Genomic DNA, 23,386 nt, shown 5'->3' with positions numbered 1-23,386 from the left:
ACTATAAAATGCCCGTTACTCAGCTAAGTTTATTATGTTATATGTTTTAAATGGTTGGTCCGATTTCAATAATTGTAGATGTAGGAATGTAATGGGTATTAATAATAAGAACAAGCTTATATTTACATTTTTACAAAACATTAAACAATGTAGGCGCTAGACATGGCTAGATCGACTTGGCTAGTGTTCCTAATAATACTTTATAGGGTCGAAACGCATCCTTCTATACCTGTTACATACTTTCCGTCGAATTTAGTAAACTTAAATTCTACGAGTTAAGGGTATAACAAATATTGGTGGAAAACATAGAGTATTAAGAGGAATATTGAACGAGTTATGAATTAAAGACATAGCCATGATGGCTCCCAACTATAAGTCCCCAAGGGTTCCAAAACGTGTGAAATACTTCGAAAATCAATCAATAGTTTTTAAATAATGTTTACATGATACAATAAAAATCATAAAATATTTCAATTTGATATTTTTATTCCTGACTTGCGTTAAACGGTTAATAAACAAACAACTTACATACTTACAACTTAAATAGTTTTTTGCTAAATTTTTTTATTTATTTTATTTTATACATCGATGTTTTTCCACCAGTATCGAGTTCTCCTTACTTGATACCCAATATCGATAGTTTTACGGCGACCAGTACTGCAGAACACCCGCGGTTTTTATCAGCTGTCAACTTAAAAAACAAATAACCTTCTGCTATCGGACCTATCGTTATCCGATAACAAGAAAAAAAGAAAAATAACACGCAGGAGAAAAATACTGGATTCCGCAGCCGGAGGCCTTGAAATGAGTTAATCCGCCCAGCAGGAGGACCTAATCCGAGTACCGTGATGACGGAGCAAGAGGATTTGGCCAGCGGCGGAGGCAGTGCATCCACGGCGTCCGGGAACAATTGCCAAAACCAACTGCAGCAATGCGTGCGTGGGAATGTCACCTGGGAATTACTGCCCGTGCACCTGCGATCCGTTCTGCACAACAATCAGCGCGATTACGAGAAGTTTGTCTTTAACTACAGTTTGAAGAACCAGCTAAGATTTCGGGGCAACCTGGCCGCCAAGGTGTTCCGCCGGGAGCAACGATACTACGAGCTGTTGGTCCAGAAAAGCATCAATGGCTTGGGTGCATTTCCCTATCACCTGGCCGATATCGTCACCAAGGGCTTGAGGGTCACGCCCTTTAATTATTATCTGGATGTATTGGGTCAGCTTCTTCGGAGCGACAAAAGCTATGACACATTGCCCAACTTTACGGCAGCCGATTGCCTGCGTGTTCTGGGCATTGGCCGCAACGAGTACCTGGCCCTGATCAGCGATCTGAAAACCCACACGCCACGCTCTTTGATCTTCGGTTCGCGGCCCAATCCGCTGGACTTCCTCCCACGCTTTCCCGTACGCATACACATCGAGCCCTGGTGGCGATTGGACATTGGCTACGTCCTGGAAGCGGACATCCGGTATCTAACGCCCGCCGAGAGGGGCCTGTTGGATGACCTCATCGATTTTGGAGCCCAACCGGCTGGCAAATGCGACCACGAGGTGGTGCACAGCCTGTACAGGAAGGGTCTAATCTATTTGGATGTGCCCATCAGCGGGGAGGATAGGATATCTATTCCACCGTTGCGCAACTTTGTGATGAACCGCGTGAGTGGGGATTACTTCGAGAACCTGCTGTACAAGATTTTTGTCAGTGCGGATGAACACATGACCATTGCCGAGCTAGCGCATATGCTGCAACTGGAACTGGACAGCGTTAAGCAGGCCATTTCCTTCATCTGCCGCCTGGGTTTTGCCCACCGCAAGCAAGACTATCTGAATCAACCAAATCATAGCAGCTGGGAGGGATACAACCAGGAGCAGATGCCCGAAACGCCACAGATCACGCCGCTGAATTACAACCTACATGCTAGTAACAGCTTCGAATTTGACCAGAGCCCCAAGTCTCCAAAGACGCCCAAGGACAAGGATAAGGACAGCAGTTCGATAGGCTATCTATCCTCGGATGGCAACACCAGTGACTTTAGCTTTGCCAATCTGAATACCACACCCCCGGAAAGGATGAACAACAGCGATGAACAGGAGCTGAGCTCCGAGCTGGAAACAGAGGATTTGACTACCACAAAGAAGCCTGCTCCTGCGGCTGCGATCTCGGCAGCTGCTCTGCCAAAAAGCGGTAAGAGGGTGGGCTTCCTGTTCGACTCAACGCTCACCGCCTTCCTGATGATGGGCAACCTTTCTCCGGGCTTAAAAAACCATGCGGTGACCATGTTCGAAGTGGGCAAGTTATGCGAGGAGAGCTTGGATAGCTTTTTGGCTGAACTGGAGCAAGTTTCGCTCCTGGATGCTGAGGGCGAGGGCGATGTCTCGCGCTATTTTGCACATGCCGTAATTCTACGTTCCACCATTTGCTCACTTCGTCATTTGCTGCCGGGTGGTCTGGATCTGCTGCGACTTGAGTGTCTGGAGGGCTTGGACAGGCAGACAAGAGATCGCGTTCTGGAGAAGAAGTACAAGTTTATCATTGCCGCCTCGCCGTTGACGGCGGCACTAAGTAACACATTTAGCATTCCCTACTTTGGCCAATTCCTACGTAGCTCCGATGTGGCGCCCATGTGGAGCAAGCTATTCTACAATCATATCACAGGTATGGGTTAATTAAGTTACTTTTTATTACACAAGTTATTTTACTGAAATATTTCTATACTAAGGCTATGGACCGCCCAGTTTGCTGCTCTGCCGGGGAACTGTTCTAAAAACCTTGCCACGTTTATTCCTGGGATACGGCAAACTGCTGGTAAACATCCTGCACTCCGACTCGTACGTGCTGAACTCTGAGAATTTCCGCAACCTGAACGATCAGCTCAAGAATGGTTGTGTGCTGCTCCAGGGCTATGGAATCCGCACAGCCGGCGTGCTTCACTATGAGTCCTTTCCGTTCCAGCCGGCGGACACACGCCAAGTCAAGTGGGCCGCCCATCGAGCCGTGCGCAAACTGGCCAACCTTTTGAACCTGCGCCAGCAGTGCGGCTATATTACATTCCTGAACACTGGAGTGCCGGATCTCGGCTGCGAAGATTACGAGCTGCAGGTGCGTTTGAAGCCGGCTCAGCGCCAGAAACGCTCATCAATCGCAGCGCCCAGCAAAACGAACCATGTGCCAAGTAACGAGGTGACAAGCTTTCAGCTCAAGAGCCCCGATGAGAACCACTTTGCGACCACGCCGGAACATGGTCCTGCGAATGAGTTTACCTCTCCAGATTGCAGCCAAGTGCTGGCCAGCGAACTGGCCAAGTGCAGCAGTCGATCGGATCTGGTGTCGCAGAGTTCGGTGGAGATACCGATGGCACTGGAGGAGGTTTCTCCAACGGTGGAGGAAGAGGAGGACGCCACTGAAGAGTGGACCCTGCTGGACGTTAGTTTTGGCGTACCACTGTTCGATGTGGACACCAATACAAGGATTTGTGAGCAGCTGGTCCAAGGTCTCTGCAGCGACGCCAATCTGGAGGCATTGCCCGCAGCCGCCAGCCAGGCGCAGGTTCTTTTCCTAGATTTTGTGCGGCAGTGCCTGTACTTCGAAGATGATCCTGCAAAGCAGTCAGTGCAGGCAACCAGGCCACTTCCTCACCCTAGGATCAACCTGGCCTTTGAAAACGGGCACGTGGGCCATTGGAACGGGCGCTAAAGAGCCCACGCATCGATGCATTCCCCGAGTATTCCGTATTTTCTTTACTTTCCCAGTTACTTATCAGTTTGTAAACAGTTGGCGGACCGATTTATAAGCAAACAGATCTATATTTATATATACGTATATATAACCGCTACCGCATTCACGTATGCTAACCATCAGCCAAGTCAGCATCGCAGTCTGAAAGTTTGCGTTTGTTCGTTTTTTATTAGTTTTGTAAGCTCCTTGGGGAGACAGAAAGATAAAGATTGGCTTTGTGCCCTCCAACCATATACACATGCATAGCTAACATACCTATACAACTATTATTGTATTTCTGAATAAATGCAATTTTAAAACTTATAACTACAGTACTGGAAAATGCCTGTTTATTCGTTTGAAAACTTATTCATTTTTGCTGGAGGACAAAAAGTAAACTATTCCTGCAATTGGTTATCAACATGATTTCTGTATGTAATCTATTGATAACTTCAGACCTTATTGAAAGATAACTTTGGTGGATTTATTTTCCGAACGCGCCCATTTCCAAAATTTTTTTTTTTTATTTGATCGAAAAATAATGTTTTATTCTAATTTTTATATATATACTATTTTTGTATAGTTTATGAATTTTTTGATATCATTTCTGTATATTCGTATTTATCTAATTTATTGTAACATTTAAAACCTTTGAATCCCCAACTTTTATTATAATTATTTAAAATTAAAATTACGTTACTTTTCTGCAGCCTTATGTCCATGGTGAAATTGCTTTTTATGCTGAGTCTGATTGAAAAAAAGTAAGAAAATTGGGAAACTATTAAAAACGCACTCGATTTTTCTTACTGCTTTTTAAATTAGACAAAAAATATAGTTTAGAAAACATATATTGCTGGGTTTTATAGATATATATAATAGTTTAATTAAATTAAATATTAAATTAAACGAAATAGAACGAAGTATTAAATTAGTATATAAATACTGAAAATCCCAGCGAAAATTGCCTAAGCCCCGATAACATACCGTTTATCGATGCATATAGTATTCAATTATTTCATCTTTCAGTATATAAATACTGAAAATCCGGAGTTCTCAAACAACAACAACGGCACAACAAACGAAAAAGTTTGCAATTCCAGGCGCTGTTTTTTTTGCTTCGCCCAGCAAGTAAATAATCCACCATAAAACCAAATGATTGTGTGAATATAAAGTACAGCTCATCGAGCCAAAAATAGTGCAGTTGAAATGGTGAAAAGTGAAAAATAAGCTGTGAAAAGCGAACGCGAAACAAGTGCACCAATTGGAAGGGGGCGAGAAAAAAAAATTTGGTGGGGCAGTAAATGCCAATACAATACACGAAGAGAGAGGGAGGAAAATGTTCTCTCTCTCTTGTTATCATTTGCGCGGCAATTGTTTTTGTTTCGGCCACTTGACAATTGCCCAGTCTTATAAATCCTTCATTCGGTGAAATAAAATCACCCATTTCAACGGGAACTGAAGTTAGTTCACCTGTTCGCGCGAAAATCGAGAGTGATCGCAAGTGTTCGTTTTAAAAATAGCGTTTGGCGTCGCCATTTGAAGGCCACCTGTCGAGTGCACTGCCTGCGGATATTTGTGCCCAGTGAAGCGTGAATCTGCAGAAAGCGATTCATTCGTCGAATTATCTGATTTGTGTTTGTTTTCTGGTCTGTTCTGTGTTATTCAACGGGTTAATTAGCTCCTGGCCAGGCCAAAACAATCAATGCGGAGAGCCAAAAAGAGTAAAGAGAGAGATAAATAGAGAGAGGGCTGCCAGCTTTCTGTAGTTTTGTCTTTGGTTCGAAGATTTTCCACCAACAACCTTGTTTAGTACAAATTCGGGTGCTTAGTTTAACCAAGATAGCCATCTGTATTTTTTTTTGTGTTGGCATTGAATTATTATGCTTTTTAAAAAGAAAAGTTCACTATTCAGAGGCAACGCGACAACCCTGAAATGGTCGACAACTCCCAGCTGTTTGCTTACTCTCCTTCTTTCTCTCTCCGAAAGCAAACACTTTGTTGTCGTGCTGCCAGCCAAGCTTTTTTCAAGCCAAGGCTGGCTATTTTTCCGTCTTAGAAATCCCAAGTCAGTTTATAAATATTGAACAATTTTTGAAAATTTTAAAGCACTAAACTTAAAATGTATCAAAGTAAACAAGCTTGGCTAGCAATTTACAAATTGCTATACAAATGCAAGGCAAATTATAAAAGCTTAGGCATTTTTTTTTCCAAGCTTTGAAAATGAAATTGATCAAACTACTATTTTATTGCTAAAAACTTGTATAAAAAATTAATTTGACTTGCAAATGTTTGTCAACCTCCTAATGAAAATATAGCTATTTTATGGCTACATTAAGCTGTAGCCACTTTGGCTACCAATAGCAACACTGCCGTGCGCTCTCCATTGTATTGTTGTCGCGTGCTCGCTGCCTCTCTCTCCCTCTCTGGCGTCACTTTTGGCCAGGCCAACAGCTCACGCACACCTGCGACGCTCATTCTGACTGAATTGCCCGTGAGTAACCGTTGGTCTGAAAAAACGAGCGCGTGTCGCGGGTCGGAAAATCGAGACAAAGATTAAGAAAAGTTCATTATCAAATGCAGAAGGAACAACGGAAAATAAAGCCGCTGAACAAGTGAAAATCGAAAGGGAAATGCCAGCGAGAAGTCCAATTGGACCGACCCTGCCCTTGAAAGTGTGTATGTGCTGGCCGCAAAAGTCTGCGCCTTTGTGTGCGTGTGTCTGTGCGTGTGCCTCCAAAAGTGTTCAATGTAAAAATAAAATATCCGATTAGGTTCTCGAGCACAACAAAAGCAACCTTGAAAAGGCAGCCAAGAATCTGCCTTTCTGCTTTCGGCTATTTTTACGCATGTGGAAATGCCCGAACGGTTTTCCAAGTGTCCAATCGGAAAACTCACGTCGAACAATTGGAAATTCTTTGGTCATTTACCTATTCAACGTGTCTCAGTGTTTCCGTTTTCGGTTGGGGCGTGATCACGCATCCTTAAACAGAAAAACCAAAAGGGGTTTTCAGTTCTTTAAATTACAGCTGCGGTCAAATTAATAGTGTATTGTGTTGTAAAAATCCATAAAAAGCAATCAAAACAAACCTATAGAAAACCAGAAAAATTAAACCTTTGAAGAGTTGTCAAGTTAATAACTATTCGATTATTTGGCAATCTACCAAATTCTAATTGTAAAGAAGTTATAAAATATATGTTTTCAGTATAGGAATTATATTTTTTTTAATAGCAATCTTATCAGCAACTTGACCACTATTACTTCGACCGCAGCTAATGCCCTTTTCACAACTCCGATTGTCAGGTAAAAAGCAACCCACTGGAATTCACTTCACGCACAAAACGACATTAGAACGCAGCAGGATGTGGAAAGCATAGTAGTGGCAAGCCAGTAGACAGCACGCAACGAAGGCCGGAAAATCGTGGAAATGCCTAGCTAATTAATTAGCTAAGTAGGCAAAGAAAAGCTGCGAATATAGGCGTACCTTCTGAACCAACAATAAATTCCGATTTGTTGCAAAATTTATAACCAGCCAAGGCTTAAAATGACATCATACGCAAACGACACCACGACTTCGGCAGCAGCGGCGACATCAGCTGGCGCAGTGGAAGCGGCAGCAACAACAGCAGCCGTCAACGCCCCCCAATCAGCTGTGGGGGGCGTGGCGGCCCCTGCAGCTGCTGATTCATCCAAAGTCAAGGGCCGCGACAATTTGTCCATCAGCCGCACACAGTATGGCGACGAAGATGGCAACAGCAGCGATGGTCGCGAAAAGGCCGACACAACGCCGGAGAACATCAAGAAAATCGCCGAAATCATGGACAGTCCGGATGGTACGATGTCGGCCAACTCGCCCATCCCCTCGCCCCGCCACGTGCAGCTCAGGAACCCCATGAATCCCGGCTTCGTGGGCCTCGGTGCTGCCATCGACGAGTCCTGCGGCAAGTTCTGCCTTGGCAAGCCGCCACCATCGCCGGCCGAGAAAGGTGAGACATATGGAAAAGTACAGTTTAGGCTCTTAAGTACAACTTTAATGGGCTGAACTTGTGGTTAGAAATCAGAAAATGCTTTACTGAAATACTCTATATGGTCCTATTCCTTAAAACTTATGCTACAGAACTATAAACTAAAATAAAAAAGTATATAATTGTACAGATCACTTAAAAAACAGTAATATACAACTTGTAAATTCATTGCACATACCTTTCGGGTTTTTTCAAAAATCCAACATGAGTTAATAATGACAAAGTTAATTCATCTGGAGTTCCCTAAGCAAACCTGCATTTTGTATTTATGACTAGGTAATTTTCAATTTATTGGCTTTCACTTACAGCGATTGAACAAAAAAAATCATGAATGTAATTGAACACATATAATTTAATTGTATTAGAACGTAAAAAATTAGTTTGTTGCTTAGTTCAGAAACATATGTAAGATTTTGTTTAGCATACTATGGAAATCATTTTTCTTAGCCCATGAATATTTATGAGGAAAGCATTATTTAACATTTTTTCATCCCAAAAACTAATGAGATTAATTTTTTTTTTTGTTTAATGACTGTTAAACTTTAGTAAATCTTAAGAATTCAAAGAGTTTAACGTTAAAACTCTAATTTTTTTTTAAAAAGGCTGTTTTGTATTTGTAAAAAATAGTACTTAATTTGAAATGTCTAAAGCTTATGTTACAGAATATCGACTGTATATGTAAACGATACAGCAGCAACCGCAAACCCGGCGACAATTGATGGCTAATTTAACCATGGTGTTGTTGCTCCGGCTTTGTTGTTCCAGGTTGCGGCTTGTCTTCGCTTCTTGCCTTTTTCTCCGTTAATTTGAATTTTTAATGAAGTTATTTTGTGCGAGTCTCTGGCCACGACTAAGCGCAAATATTTATTGCAATAGTCATGCCTGAGACTCACAAACACACCGAAACACACTCCCTCAAACACACCTCGGTTATGTTGCTGTTCAGATTGGCACAGTGGGCCGAGTTGGGTTGAAAAGCAAGTTCTCCATTCTGGTTTCGGGAAAGTGGAACGGGATCAATAGCCCGCGAAAGCAGCCAGTGACATCAGCTTGTGTTGTCTTTTTTTTATGGCCCTAGACTCCAAACTTGTCAAGTTGTCTTTTGGAAATTCCGGAAATACTGATTTCAAATATATTTTTTTTGTTATCTTTAAAATATTTGTTATTAAAGCTATTCATTTACGATCCTATTAAGTACTATTTGTGAACCCTGACTAGGTATAATCACTTTTTAAATTGAATAAAATGTGTTTATTTGAAACCTGTTCAGTTTTTACATTGCCTTCGTTGAGTTGCATAATGAAACTTTAACTACGAGGTTTTAACAACACCTAAATATAGAAGCAATTAAAAAGATAATTTGAGAATACATGGATTGATTTAACCTATGTATACATTTATCTTCAGTTGGATGTTTACAAACCCGAAACATTGATTGATATATATGTTATTCTTATTCTTTGTTATGTTTGTTCTCAAGTGTTGCAATCAGACATATGTTACACGTGTAATGAATGCAATTTGTGAATTAGGATTTGGCATTTACCCAAAATTTAAATTGAACAGGGAAAGAACTTGTGGTAAATATTTCACGACCGTTCTTCAAAAAGACTAAAGGTGTTATGATTATTATTGCTTTGAATGCAAATTTCCAGACAAGTCAGCGTTTCAAGCTTTTAAGGTAAACAACTTTCGTAGTTCGTATAAAAATACACTACCCAAAAACATATTTTAACGAATATACAACAGTTTGAATGTCTGAGTTCTGTTTACGTTTTCATTAAGCGATCTGCGCACATGAGTGCTTGCATTCCTTTGTTTTCAATTAAATGATTCTGGGTAATATTGGCCAGCCTGGCATTCAGAAAAAGTAGCCTGTATCGCAGTAACCTCCGATCGATCAACGCCCGCAGCTGTTGGCTGAGTCATCCACTTCCACATCCAGATACTCAGTCGCAAATCTGTTTCACTTTTTGAATTTTTTATTTTGTTGCGTGCAAGGAATGAAAATGTGTGAGATAATGACGGTGATTGTCATAATTGTGTAAGATTTGGCAAGCGTTTCGAAAAGAAACCAAAGCTGATAAACATTGCGAAATGGGAGATTTTTGAAAAACAAATCTGCGCACTTGAACAAATGGTAGTAGAGGGGAATTGGTACCTGGGAATTTAGGTTTTTATTCAAGTACCGTTGACAATGAGAGTCGAAGTGTGAAACCACTCCGCAAACAGGGTATTATGTCATTTCTTAACTGAGTTTGGGTATTGGGATAACGAAGGTTTTTGAAAGTGACCTATTTCAAATTGTAGTTCGTTTTGGTTTTGTTGCTTTCACATTGGTTTCTAATTTTGATTGAATTATAGTTTATATGCATCTTAAAATTCAAAATATCTATTAATGAACATAACGCAATTCAAAATATTTCAACTCTGGTCACGTGCTACTTTGCTTGTTGAATCCATTTTCCTATTACGTGTGTATTTTCATTACGTCTCTTTTTGCACATTCCAATCCAATATAAATTTGAGGCATTAATTCTTGGCAAACACCCAAGAATCAAACAGATTCAGAACAAATCTCTTGGTTCTGGCCTTGTTCCCAAATTGATAACAATTTGGGCATGCTTAATTAGTTGTGTTATTAAATTGTAGGTTTTTGAATATATTGTCAAGAAACGTTTTTAAAATATTTTAAAAATGTATTTTTGTCTTAAAGTATAATTAGCCTGATGTGTCAGAAAAAGAAAATTGGGGCATGTTCATATTATCTATGTTTTATAAATGTTTAAAAATGGTTCCAACTCACTTTGATAAACATTTTTCTGCACGTCCGTCCATATGTATGGTCGTGATCTAATGGACTTTAGATACTTATGATTGTTCCATAGGAAAACATAAGAAGCATGAAATTTTGTTGAACTACTTCCCAACAATTTTCTTCTTCAACTCGAGCACCACAATATCTCAAGTATATATTATTAAAATGCCCCGTAAAAGCCAAACAATCGCCGATAACAAGGCGCAACAAATAGCCGCCAGTCGATGACCTCATTCGCAGATGACAAATGATGATGATCACCGATAGCTTTCTCTGGTGTCGCCGAGCAGAAAAAAATATAAATAAATTGTTAATAGCATTTATTTAAATGTGAGAACTTAACCCCCTCGAAAGGCAACAAATTCGAAGTGGAACCAAAGACCCCACACCGAAATACATAAATATGTATGTAGTATGTCTGATTGATCGGCGATGACGTAAGCCCAAAATGCAATTAGCGAAACCAATTGGTAGCGTGAGAGATTTGGTTATCGATTTCCGTTTTGCATTCGCTCGATTACGATTATCTTGGACTGCACATTTGCTAACCGAAATTTGGCTACCCCTCGGAACTGCGGCGAGTGAAAAGCAAATGATCCAAAATCAGCAGGCGGTCACAATTTCCTCTGCTCGACTTTCCCAAAACAACTACAATAGAAGCTAGCTGACCGACAAAAAAAAAGGCAAAAGTAATATATATTTTGTTTTATTTATTGCGAAAAGTAAAAGCGACTGCACAACGGCCACCAAATAAAACCAAACAAAAGACTTTTAAACGAGCTCTAGCACTACTACTCGACATACGGTCTACGGCAATGGCCAATAGTAATAATAATGGCAATAATACCCGACATTTGTGTGTTGTGCCAACAGTTTTCAATTGTTGGCCCATAGAAAACTTGATGGTGGAAAAAGGCAGGGGCACGGTGCCCAGCGATAACTCGATAGAAGACATTTTATGGCCATGCACAGTGGGCAGCGTAATTACCGTTAGTCGTTACCTACTGCGGTCTATTGTCTATCGGCGATTGCTCCGCTCTATGGAGGGGACTGTATTTCCTGCCAAATTAGATTGCAAATTTTGTGATCCAACAAGCGAGTAATGTCGTTCTAGTTTCAAGCCAATCTGTAACTTCCTTACCATTTTATCACTCTTTTAGGCCTGTTTTCTTATATTTTTCTAGCAAACTAAACAATTTCTTAGCTTACTGTTAGGATCTGGAAGTCTTCGGAATTTGAAAATGCGTTAGTCCACAATATGAGGTTTGCAATCTGCTATGCTCTATTAAATATTAACAGTGGATCAAATGACTTTATGACTTAATGACAAATAAAGGCTATTATAGTCCATCATTCATAGCTCGACTTTTCATATTTGTTACTACATTTTCTTAAACATTTATTGAAACATATATTATAACAGTCTTTAGCTAAACGAAATTAATATAACGCATACAAAGAAAGTTTTTTAAAAAAAGTTTTAGCACTCAAATTGATAAACAATATTTTCTAATAGCTTGACTGTGTCAAATAAATAATCATAAATACCGGAATTAAGAAGAATTGAGAACAAAGAAAATGTGCGCCATATTTCCCTTAATGATTCCGATGAAGCAGCTACATCTGAGGTTGATATCTGAGAATCTTGCTTGGGGTACAATTACGATAGCAAGTTAATTTGTGCCAATCAAAATGATCTTTAAGCTTTAATGTGAAAACTTGTCTGATAGCAATGAATATATCTTTAACTTAAGTACTGCAATTTTCTGCAGCGATGAACAAGATGCAAAACAATACTTATAAAAGTTTATCTGCAAGCTTGAATACATATAGAAGAAAGATATGTACCTCCATCTATTTAATTTCACACCTAAGCTAATAATAAAACATTATCACCTTGACTCCTTACTTAATTGCACATCTGCATAATGGTTAGCCAAATAATATATTTTGGTTCGTGACCAAAAACTTGTTTAAAAAAGGCTGGATATGGTGTTTGAAATATATTTTCGTGGCTAACGAAACGGAAGTTCCATGGCCAACAAAGTTTGGCAGAGCGTAAAAGCAATGTGGGTCTGCCCCGTGGAACACCCCCATCCACTGGCAGAGAAAAAACCTGCAATTGACCGAAATCACCGAACTCTAACCTTCACTTGCCGGGCAGTCGACCGCCTTATAGAGAGTACGTGTAGAAGCTACCCATCCATAGATCACGATTCTGAGAGGCGGCCCCCTAGATGGTTTCCCACCTCTCTACCGTATGCGCTTGTGCTGGTGCTTGTGCCACTTCGCGTGGCAGAGCTGAAAGCAAATTGTTTGATTTTCTTTTCTCCCTGCTTCGGTCGCGGAAACGTATAGAAATTGTTTGCGGAAGCAGTGAGGGATCTCCCCGGGCTGCAGGTGGGCGTTTCTGGGCCCTTGAATAGGTCGAACTTGGTGGAAGCTATATCTCGGTGTTGTCATCCGGGATACAGCTTGATTACGTGTTTCCTTATTTGTCTTGTGGCTGGAACAACCAGATCACAGATGCCATTCGGCTGCCTAAAACTCTTGGGATTTAAATATGAAAGACACAAAAGAGTTTAAGATGTTTCTTAAATTAGCCGGTTGTTTGTTTTAATTAGTTGGATCGATCCATATTTGACTAACGAGTTAACACTCATATTTTTCAGAGGTTTGGATATTCTGATATAATCTAAAGTAGTTATAATTGAACTAAAAACAAATATATTTTAAAAATTTTTAACTTTCCAGAATATTTTATATTTCCTGAATATTTTATATTTCGAAGAATGTTAAGTTAATAAGTAACTAATTTACTTTTTTAAAGAGCATTTCCCTTTCTGCCTTGAATTTGAAACTTTAAGATCACAGATGTTTCTGGGTTGTCTAACATTGTGGAATTTTAATTTAAGTTCTTTCTTAAATAAATTGGATTGATCCATAATTGGGTAGCATCATTATATGTATCCAAAATTGAATTATTTCGTAATTATCTATGGTAATTAATGAATAAACTAAACAAATTCTTATGTCAAAGTTTTATTATATATTTATAGTTTTTTATAGTAAACAGAATTGTATGTGTTAGTATGTTGGCTTCGTAAACGACTTAATTGGTTTTATAAAAGCTAGCTTTTATTTTACCACACTTACTGAGAACCGCTCCTGCATTCCTACATTTTGTTGCACCTCTTTCATATCTTTTCTTGTCCGCTTGCCACTTCAGTTGCGATCAGTTGAGTTCAGATTAATTTACGCCAACAGCTTAGTTTCGTTTTCACCGCTTAAACGCTAATAATAAAAGTAATAATAGGTAATAATAACTGTAAATAAATGCTAATTTAATTGTGTCTGTTTGCTTATTTTCTGTTCCATTGCAGCGGCACAGAGCAGAGCGAACCAGCAACATGGCACTCCGCCCGGCAACAGCAACAGCAGAAGCCACTCCAACCACAAACCCGCCGCCGATGAGGAGGAGAACTCGAGCGAGTCGAATGCCACCACGAAAGCATCGCTGGCCTTCACCATTGATCATTTCGATGCCTCGGAGAACGATTCGGCGGCTCAGGCGGCGCGCTACAAGAACATGATGGAGCGCATCCAGAGTCGCCACAAGCGCGGTGCTTCCATGTCCAAGCTGGAGACGGACAAGGATACCACGACGGCCACCTCGACCAGCGGACGGCAGTCGCAGAGGAGCAGCTTGGATGCGGGCAGCAGCATGGCGGACGATGTGTCCTCCCTCACAGCGGCCACGCCCAGTAGCGAGCAGGCGCCTCCGGTGCAGGTGAAGATGCGGGTGCGGGAACGCAGTGCCTCGCGGGTGAGGGACGCCTCGAAGCGGCACAGTTGGTCGCCGCGAAGCTCCGCCAATGCGCCCGAACCAAGTTCCGCACCTGCGCCCAGACCCACCAGTCGATCTAAGCTACCACCTCCGCCGGCAGCGACCAAGGGAACCTCTAATCTGGTGGCCAATCGCACGGCCAATCAGTTCACACCCCGCTCCACCGCCATGCAGCTGGCACTGCGCCAGGTGGAGATGATGTGTCCACAGCCGCCTTTAGCGGACTGCAAACCACTGGCCGAGAACGATGCAGTCAGTGAGGCAGGCACCTACACCCTCGACGGGGATAACTATACGGAGGAGCAGAAGGATCTCATGAACATCGATAGGAACGGAAAGGGGGCGGGTGCCAAGCAGCGACCCAAACAGTTGCCAGTGAAGTCGAACAGGGGCAGCAATGTGCTGGAGGTGAACTACTACCATGAGACGCCCCTGCAGGAGCAGCTACCACAGCAACTGCTAGCCCAGAGGAGCTCCACAGGTGGGGAAACTTATTGATGAGTCTTGGCTAAGACCTACTTTATAAATAACATATAATGTAAACATGTATGGCTTACTTTTCTGCAGGTGCCTATCTGGATCAACTAAAGAGTCGCGTGCTGCGTCAGCAGGTTCCCCTGTCGCCACCCACTCCTCCATCGCCGGCAGCGGACATGGGCTGCTTCACCAGTGTGACCACCAGTGGAGTGCTGGCCAAACAGCGGGCCTTGGACACCCATCCCAAGCTCACCCGCCACTCGCACAGCTTGTCCACCTCGCAGATCGACAGCTCCGAGTATGTGAGCAATGAGGCTAAACTGAGGCACACGCAGGCCCTGTCCGGATCGGCCACCGATCGCCAGAAGGCCGAGTACCGCCTGAATGTGTTCACCACTAGCACCAATCAGCAGCACCAGTTGCCGGAGACGCCCACCACGCCCACACAGAGCTCGGAGGCCGCCCTCCTGCAGACGGCGCAAACCAAGCAGGACTGGATCCAGGAGTGGGCACGGAATGCCCGAGCCAGGAGCTTGGCGCAGGATGTGAGTGGCACGAGCGCCAATCGTCGGAAGCAACAGCAGCAGGCACAAGCGCAGGCACAGGTGAGTTGGCTGATGGTAACCGGTTGGCCAACGGTATTTGATAAATGATTTTATGGAAAAACCCCATTTGAATATCCAAATCTTGTCTGGCTTGTTTGGGTGTCAGTGAGTCACCATTAGATTCTTTGAGGATCACATCCAAAATAATGATTTATAACCCAATTTATTAAAACATATATTTTCAGTAACTGATTAGATTTTATTACTATACAATTTCTTAATATTTTTGGATTATACTTAGGTTAACAATTGCCTCACCATATTTGCAAAGATCAAACTGCGTGTAGATTTCCAGCGTTGTTTACCTCATCCTATTAACGAGTGAAGATTAGATTGCTAATTTGATGATTCATCACAGTCAGTTAGTGATCATTTTTATAGGCACAGTGCAAATTTGAGATTCTCATATTAATTAATGTTATTGTTCTCAAAGATGATTCTATGATTGATAGAACCAACATTTCCCAGTGTTGGGATTATTTTCTTAAATTAGTGTTTATTTGGTATTGATTAAATAGGGGTACTGCAAAAACAAATGCTGCAATACCCACTTGTTAGGGTGTTCATTTTTATAGAAGCTAAAAAATCTTTTTAGTCCTTTTATTTATTTTAGAAATTAATTTTTACGAATATCCTATTTTATAATTTTAATTTGTTGGTCACTACCAATTTTACACAAAATTAATACATTTTACATTAGCTTGACATTCGCTGAAAAATTTACACAAAGTAAACACACATCTATCTTAGACTCAAACCCATGACCAAACAATGGCAGAAATATAGCACACTTTTATGGGCTTATGAGAAGATTGGTACAACTTTATTTTCATACTTATTCATAAAAAGGAAATAAATTTAAAATGAAATTAGATGTGCTGTGCATACCAATGACCATCACATATTATTTTAATTGAAAGGTATTCATCTCCTTATAATGGTATCCTCTACTTTTAGCAACTGATGACCCGGAGCTACAACTGCTCGGATACGGGTGGCGATTCCCTGACGGATGACAGCCTGAGTCTGTACAACCAGCAGCAGCGCCAGTACGCAGCGGCAGCTAAGCTTAATCGCAGTCTGGCGGAGCGGTACCGCCTGCTGGGCGACTGTGACTACGCCAGCGATCCGGCGTTGTGCAGCCATGGCGGCGGAGGCAGTGGTGGGCAGGTGGTGGAGCCGGGCTACAAGCCGCCCAAGAGTCCCAGCAAGATTCCCTCGCCGCTGCACACGCTGGGACGTGCGCGCAGTGCCAGTCGCTCGCGTCCACCAACCGATGCCTACTTGGAGCATACAGCTGCGGCTATTAGTAACCTGCAGCAGTCGCTTTCCCGCAGGAGCTCTGTTAAATCGCCAGCTCAGAGTAGTCCGCAGCACAGCCTGGAGTCGGGAATGGGCGCAGGAGCAGGCGGTGGCTATAGACGATCTCCGCTTCACCGGGCTCTCATGACCAGCAGCATCAACGAGGCGCAGCTGCAGTTGCTCACCAGCGGCGAGTATCTTCTGAAGCAATTGCGTCGCCGCAAGAATTCGCTCGAGTACGATCCCGGCCAGGAATTGGAGCAGGTTGAGCCAGCTGCTGCCCCATTGTCGCCGCTGCGTCGATCGAGTAGCTTCCAGCAGCAGCAGGGACAGCATCCTGTGCGTCAGGCGCGTCCGAATTTCCAGAACCTCTACACACCGCCCGCTGCCCGCCACGCCCACGCCCTGAGCACCGTTAACCAGCAGCAGCTAAAGAAGTCCGCCAGCAGCAATAACTTTGAGCAGGCCTACAGCGACTACGACAATGAGTTGCAGTATTATATAAACGATGAGGATGAAATGGGCACCACCGGGGCCTACTACTCAAGCAACGAGGAGGAGGAGGCCGACGAGAACCACGAGAGCCAAGGCTCCGTGCCGCTGAGCAACACGCGAATGAACAAGGCTCTACTGATGCGGATCGAAAGGAGCAAGCAAAGGGTGGCCGGATCACAGGCTCCGGCCAAACCCACCTCAGCGCCAGCGGGAAAACTGAGCCTGGCACAAAGTGGAGCTGGTGTGGCTGCCTGTCCCAATACCCCTGAAATGCCGCGTCGTGGAATCAAGAGTGCTCCGAGGGTAGCTCCCGGATCCGGCAATCGAAACACCCGGCAGTCCATGCCCAGGGAAACAAGCCTCAGTCGGCTGGCGCAACAGGTGCCCAGTTCCTTGGCCAATGCCAAAAAGCAGCTGCTCCAAACCGCAAGTGCTGGTGTCAACTCCAATCCGAGGGAACAGCGCGTGCAACCCAAATACCTGGACATCTCCAAGTACAAGTCGGCGCAGTCGAACAATTTTCTGCGCAAAAACGATGCCAAGAGCACGCTAAAGCCGGCAGATCAAATGAAACGAAGTCCAAGTGCCTCCTCCATGGGTTTGAGTCGCGGTGAGGGAACGAGGGCCAGTAACCGGAGTGTGCGCAGCGCTGCCTCCGCGATGAACACCAGTACAACCTCGCTGGGTGGCGGGAATCCGGGTTCACGAAACTCTTCGGCAATGCGTCGCGATGCTTCAGGTGGGAAATCTTTTTTGTTTGTTTCAACCTTCAAGAGATTTGGTAGCAATAAATTGGCATTTCTTTCAGTTAACAAACAAAAGGAGGCTGAAATGGCCATGTGGAAGCGTCGATCCACCTATGATCCCATGAAAGCCGCCGCCGAAGATCGCCGCAAGAAGGAAGAAGCGCGACGTGCACAAAGCGAAGCTCAGCGACAGATCAACGATGAGATCGATGAAATACCTTTCGAGAGGTAAATTACATGGTCATTAGCTGTCTATACCCTTTTAATAGATAGATCTGTTTAGGTAACTTTTAATGTGTTTAACCCCGTGTTTATAAATGTAGAGATATTTTTATAATTCGTTTAAAATATTTTCTTCAAGAAACAACATATTGCCTAGGAGCAAGAATGTTTAAATGTTTAATTAGATTGAAATCTGGACTTCTTAAACTCTAAACTCTTAAACTTTTTGACAGATTGAGAATCTTTTCCATTGAAGAATTCATTTAGAAGGTATACACTAATGCAATTAAATCTGTACTTAGCTAAATAGTCTTTTTATCATATATAGCAGTGTTAATCACTCAGTACACTAGCTTACAAAAATTAATTTGTTTTCGAGCTCAGCGTTCAAACCGCGTTTTATAGGTTAATTTAAGCTCCCTGTACACGCCGGTGTCACTCAAAAAGATTTTCAAAGAACTCCTCTTGACATATTCGCTAAAACCATGAATTTTAGGCATTTTTGTATCAAGCAGCGTATATCTCAAAATCCAATTATCCATCCGTTTGACAACTAGCACTATCTGAAAGTACAAGTACAATACAACATTTAAAAAACTTGTTTATCCCGAATATCTCAAGAACGATTTTTTGGACAATTTTAAAGTGACAACAGCGAGTACAGGCAGCCCAAAGCCTTTAAAGCTGAACTTCTTCGCTGTAAACTAGTGTTATTTAGGCCTAATATAGTACATTGTGGTATAAAAACTATTTGCTAAGTAGCTCTAAGTCTAGATTTTAGGAACGATATTTGACTGCGTAGGTCTCTTTTTTCGATACACTATTCTATAGTTATTTAAAACATACTTTTAATTGTGTGCATTTGATTTGTAACCTTTATTTTGGTTCTTTTATTAGCTTAAGGTTGTGGGTAATATCGCGGCTAGAGGTAAAGGTGCGTTCTGGACATAGACAAATATATTAGCTGTAATCAAACTATCTCTCATGTCTCACTCCTAGTTGAAACTTATAATTTCTCATAACTGAACTTAAGTAGTGGCCCAAAACGAGTTCAGTTTCGAATTTGTAACGTAACACCGCTCAGTATAATCGGATGAGTAGGAACTAAGTCGTAAATGATCCAGCATTCTGTACTTATGATTTTGCTAATTGATTTCTTCTCTTTTAATTTCTGTACACCCCGACACACAACACCACCACTACCAATCAACACCACGAAAACAATGCAATAACAATCGGTAGGCCATCGCGCTCCCACTATCGCCGTGGACAGTTATGACCAACGGATGGTGTGCTAGTAACCGATTTCTGAGCCATCTACCTACACCAAAACATTCAGTTGACTATCTTTCCACGAAACCAAATTAAAAAACCAAATACTTTCCACTACGAAAACATGCCACACGATCTAACACGGTCCAAGCAGCAGCGGCAGCAGCAGATTGTATCACTAGGATCCGATTCTAGTGCCAGATACAATCCCCAAATCGAATCGAACAACGATCATTTTGAGAGCGGATCTATCGTGCGTAGTATCCTCAGAAAATACGATTTTCCAAAGCAACGACAACTAGAAACAAATATATAATAGTGACAGCCAACCCGAAGCCGATTGTGCGCTATCATTTGCCCATGTAATACAGAATTCTTTAAGAAACAGTCGTAGTATTACCGTTGAATATTATATGCATTAATATCAATCATTTCGTTGTTGTTCGCCGTTGTGCAATTGTCTCGACCAATTTGTTTGTTCGTCAGTTCGTTAGTTACTTTGTCTTGTGCGGCTTCATTTGATTTTGTTTGGCTGAGCAATGAATTCGACCAATAAAATGCTCTCGAAGATTGAAAACTAACCGCATCAATTCTAACTCCATATACGAGGGGATTCCCGAAACTGATTATGCCTTTGTTTATTTAATAAAAATAATCAAAAACGCAAACAGTTGACGAAATCACTACTATAATCTGCATTAGTAGCTCATTAGGGAAATTGGAAATGTGGATTAACCATTGATTGTGGTGTTTTATGAAAATGTTGTAGGTTTGAAGACAAATTCATATTGAAAGTAATTAATTAGTCTGACCAGCTAACAAAAATTATAAAATAGTTCCCTTCATTCCTGTATTTTAAATACTTCCTTTTCGTATTTACTTACCTGACTTGAAATTCTTGATTAAATTTGACAACATGTTGACGAGACCACTTTCTGTGCTTTTTAAAGTCTTTTTATTTACCCGTTTTAAAGTCCTCAAAATCAATTTTCATACTACCACAGAGATAATCCATTGTTAATCCACAATTGTCAATTTCCGAATCTTTCAAAATTACAAAATCCTACGTTTGCTCTGGCGAAAAATCTTCGTTACTTTGTAAATTGCTGCAACCTACTACCTACTTAACCAACCATATAATAATACATTTTTAGTTAATATTTCTCAAACGGTTTTGTAAAGTGTACAAATGTTTGTCCTGTTTAAAGCCTAACCGACATCACATTAAACATGCCACCCGTTAACCAACCTAACCACGAAACCCGCTAACTACACATAAGCCAGTCAGTAGACCAAGCTAACACCTAGACAACAATTAAAAGCTTTCTTAGAACTCGCTAGAATAAAACTCACCTGAGATCGAGAAATAACACATCCATCCAAATTGTTTGCATTTCGATATGTGCATATAGAAATATTGAAACATTTTTAGTTCCAAGTTACATCAAATATTAATAAATATGTTTTCTGCATACAGTGTGCTGCGCCCAGCCAACAATTTGACCATCACAAGCGGGGCCAACAGCTACAGCCCGCGAAACTCCGTGGAAAACGACGCCTGGACGCTTGGTGAATCCTCAGAGTTCGGGGAGTATCCCGATGACTACGACGAGAACGATGAGGTGGATGGCGACGAGGAGATCGACTACGTGGGCCAGGAATCCGACGATGTTTTTGAGACGGAATCCGGCGAGGCTGCGATCCAGGGCGCACAGTAGGCCAGCAAACACAAAATGCAAACCAGCAACAGTGATAAATAATTCGATATATACATAACTATATATATGTATAACATATTTCTTAGCGATTGATGATGCGACATACATAGGCATACCCTCTTATCAGAGTTGATGAAATATCATTAATAGATTAGCTGACATGATTTTCCCTCGGCTTATTAAACTTATTTGAATGAAGTTTATAATTTGAACACCGAAAATCATCGAATAATCCAATAAACTGAATATGCAAAAGGAAAAAGTTACTCACTTCTGATCTGTCCAAATGCCATAGCAGAAATGTTTTTTAAATGTTCAAACTGATTTGTAACGCAGAGAAGTTCACTCCTGTTCAACGAACAAGAAACAACACAAATAATAGCTAAACAAAACTCAACATTCAAAAATCATCTGCTTAGGGCTTCTTTAAATGCTAAGATTCAAAACAAATTGTTCAAATAATGGAATGTGTTTCGAATAGATATACTAACAATGTCGGTTATGGTGCAAATGACTTTAAGATAAATGAAAAAATACTCAGATGTATTGTTGGCTGAGTGAAAGGTTAGAAAAAGAAAGACTTTGAGTCGAGCCGAAATGACTGCAATCAAGTGCTAAACGAAACAATATAATTTTAAGAATTGCTGACCCAAAAGATCAGGAAAACTGACCAAGAGGAATTGAACTTTTTGGCGATCTGAGCTTAAATTGAATGCGTTCGAAATCAGCCCTTTCTTTACCCAAATGCGTTTACTGTGAGCAGCCCAAGGAATTAAATTGTTTTCGGTACGAATTTGTAGTTACTCATGTATGAACTCATGTCTGTAGGTTTTTATAGATACATATTTGCGAACTTTCGAAGAAATTACGATACGGTCTAGTTTTATATACGCCTACAACACACTAGCTGAGTACTTCTTATACAGACGTCTAGATTAGTACTACATAAATTGAGCATATGTGGTATTCGCTTTTAAACCAACTAAATCGTTAAAATATTTATCATTTGCAGCAAACAGATTAATGTCAAATATATTGCAATGGTGTCGGTGTCCATAAAAGCAACTGCTCCCTGGATATTAGTGGCTTTGAGTTATTTAATAAAACCATTATTGTATTTTTACAGCAGCCGGTATTTGAAATAATAACTTCAAACGCCCAAGTCAGCCTAAGCAATAGACAAAATACTATAAACAAAGACTTTTAACAGTTTCAAAATGTCCAACGAAAGGATTCAGGAGCAGTTGCCCGGTTTTAAACATGATTATTTAATGCAAGTATATATTTTAAAATAATTAAATTGTAATGAAAAAAAACTAAGCATCAGCCGTCTAAAACATTTTTAAAATTTGTATATTTTAAGTATTTAAAGAAAGAATTGTTTTTCGTATTGTGTCCTATTTCTTGTTATTTTATTTCTCCAATAATTTTAGATAACCAAAATAAACGATGACAAAAATAAACAAATTTGAAGAAACAAAAGTGTTGTATGGATTAATATAATTTTTCAGGTTCAACGTACGCCAATAAATTTCAATGAGATTATGAGCTATGATGAACGGATATTCATTCTGCGGCTATATATAGTGATCTCCTCGCGCACACTCCCGGTGCGTTTCGTCACTACGTGGACTGTCATCCCGATTTTGATTGGGACACAAAATCGACCAATCTATCCAATTTCTAAAAAATGTTTTAGTCAGGTTACATTGGGCAAATAATTAATCTCCATCACAACTTAATTCACTTCAATACCTACATATATGTAACAAACGATTTGGATATATGAATATTTTGCATTAAAGTAAACAAGTTACGAAAGTGGAATTTGTAAAATGCGGACTCTTGGATAAACAATATTTGAATTTTAATTACGAAACAAAAACAAAACAATATTTGTATGCGGGAATGGTGGGTGGGTGGTTGTTGCTGCTAGAAATTGTGATGAGGGGATAAAAAGGAAACGTCAATTAGATTTTGTATACCACTGAAAGCGAAACCAAAACAAAGCAAATAATTCAAACAGACTGGTGACTTTGAAGTCGAATCAACTTTAGCGATACTCAAAGAAAAGAATTGTATATGTATAAAATGTTTGAATTTTATTTATATTGTTTAATTTTAAATAATAAAAACCCATTCGA

General features: G+C 41.0%; 2 protein-coding genes across 9 annotated transcripts; both read left to right on the top strand.

Annotated features, from left to right (window-relative positions):
- Nucleotides 1–705: 705 nt before the first annotated feature.
- LOC119553898 (protein FAM91A1) lies at nt 706–4,052 on the top strand. The gene is made up of 2 exons (XM_037864567.1): nt 706–2,658; nt 2,723–4,052. Exons 1-2 carry the CDS (start codon nt 849–851, stop codon nt 3,694–3,696), a joined length of 2,784 nt encoding a protein of 927 aa, XP_037720495.1. The 5' UTR covers nt 706–848; the 3' UTR covers nt 3,697–4,052.
- A 696-nt stretch (nt 4,053–4,748) lies between these two features.
- LOC119555639 lies at nt 4,749–22,642 on the top strand. 8 transcript variants are annotated; one of them, XR_005219906.1, is made up of 9 exons: nt 4,749–4,845; nt 7,019–7,701; nt 13,939–14,886; nt 14,973–15,487; nt 16,445–18,023; nt 18,093–18,258; nt 18,486–18,522; nt 19,495–19,886; nt 21,002–21,140. XR_005219906.1 is itself a non-coding variant. In XM_037867165.1 (8 exons), the coding sequence occupies exons 2-8, from the start codon at nt 7,260–7,262 to the stop codon at nt 21,095–21,097; spliced, it is 3,783 nt and encodes a 1,260-aa protein (XP_037723093.1). In that variant the 5' UTR covers nt 4,749–4,845; nt 7,019–7,259; the 3' UTR covers nt 21,098–21,245. The 8 variants fall into 8 exon arrangements, 6 of the variants coding, with proteins under 6 accessions (XP_037723093.1, XP_037723094.1, XP_037723091.1 ...); XR_005219905.1 differs by lacking the exon at nt 18,486–18,522; XM_037867165.1 differs by lacking the exons at nt 18,486–18,522; nt 19,495–19,886 and adding an exon at nt 19,150–19,186 and having other exon boundaries at nt 21,002–21,245.
- The last annotated feature ends 744 nt before the right edge of the window (nt 22,643–23,386 follow it).

Source organism: Drosophila subpulchrella, chromosome 3L (genome assembly GCF_014743375.2).
Source record: "Drosophila subpulchrella strain 33 F10 #4 breed RU33 chromosome 3L, RU_Dsub_v1.1 Primary Assembly, whole genome shotgun sequence".
NCBI classification, from domain to species: domain Eukaryota; kingdom Metazoa; phylum Arthropoda; class Insecta; order Diptera; family Drosophilidae; genus Drosophila; species Drosophila subpulchrella.
The sequence above is the reverse complement of the archived record's forward strand: the minus strand, read 5'-3'. Positions and strand labels throughout refer to the sequence as shown.

What these genes read in the sequence shown, in the direction of transcription:
- LOC119555639 (XM_037867160.1), top strand. Translation starts at nt 7,260, where the DNA reads ATGACATCATACGCAAACGACACCACGACTTCGGCAGCAGCGGCGACA. An exon ending in AGCCCAGAGGAGCTCCACAG is followed by an intron (nt 14,887 to 14,972) that starts GTGGGGAAACTT and finishes ACTTTTCTGCAG; the next exon opens with GTGCCTATCTGGATCAACTA. An exon ending in AGGCACAAGCGCAGGCACAG is followed by an intron (nt 15,488 to 16,444) that starts GTGAGTTGGCTG and finishes CTCTACTTTTAG; the next exon opens with CAACTGATGACCCGGAGCTA.
- LOC119553898 (XM_037864567.1), top strand. Translation starts at nt 849, where the DNA reads ATGACGGAGCAAGAGGATTTGGCCAGCGGCGGAGGCAGTGCATCCACG. An exon ending in ATTCTACAATCATATCACAG is followed by an intron (nt 2,659 to 2,722) that starts GTATGGGTTAAT and finishes TTCTATACTAAG; the next exon opens with GCTATGGACCGCCCAGTTTG.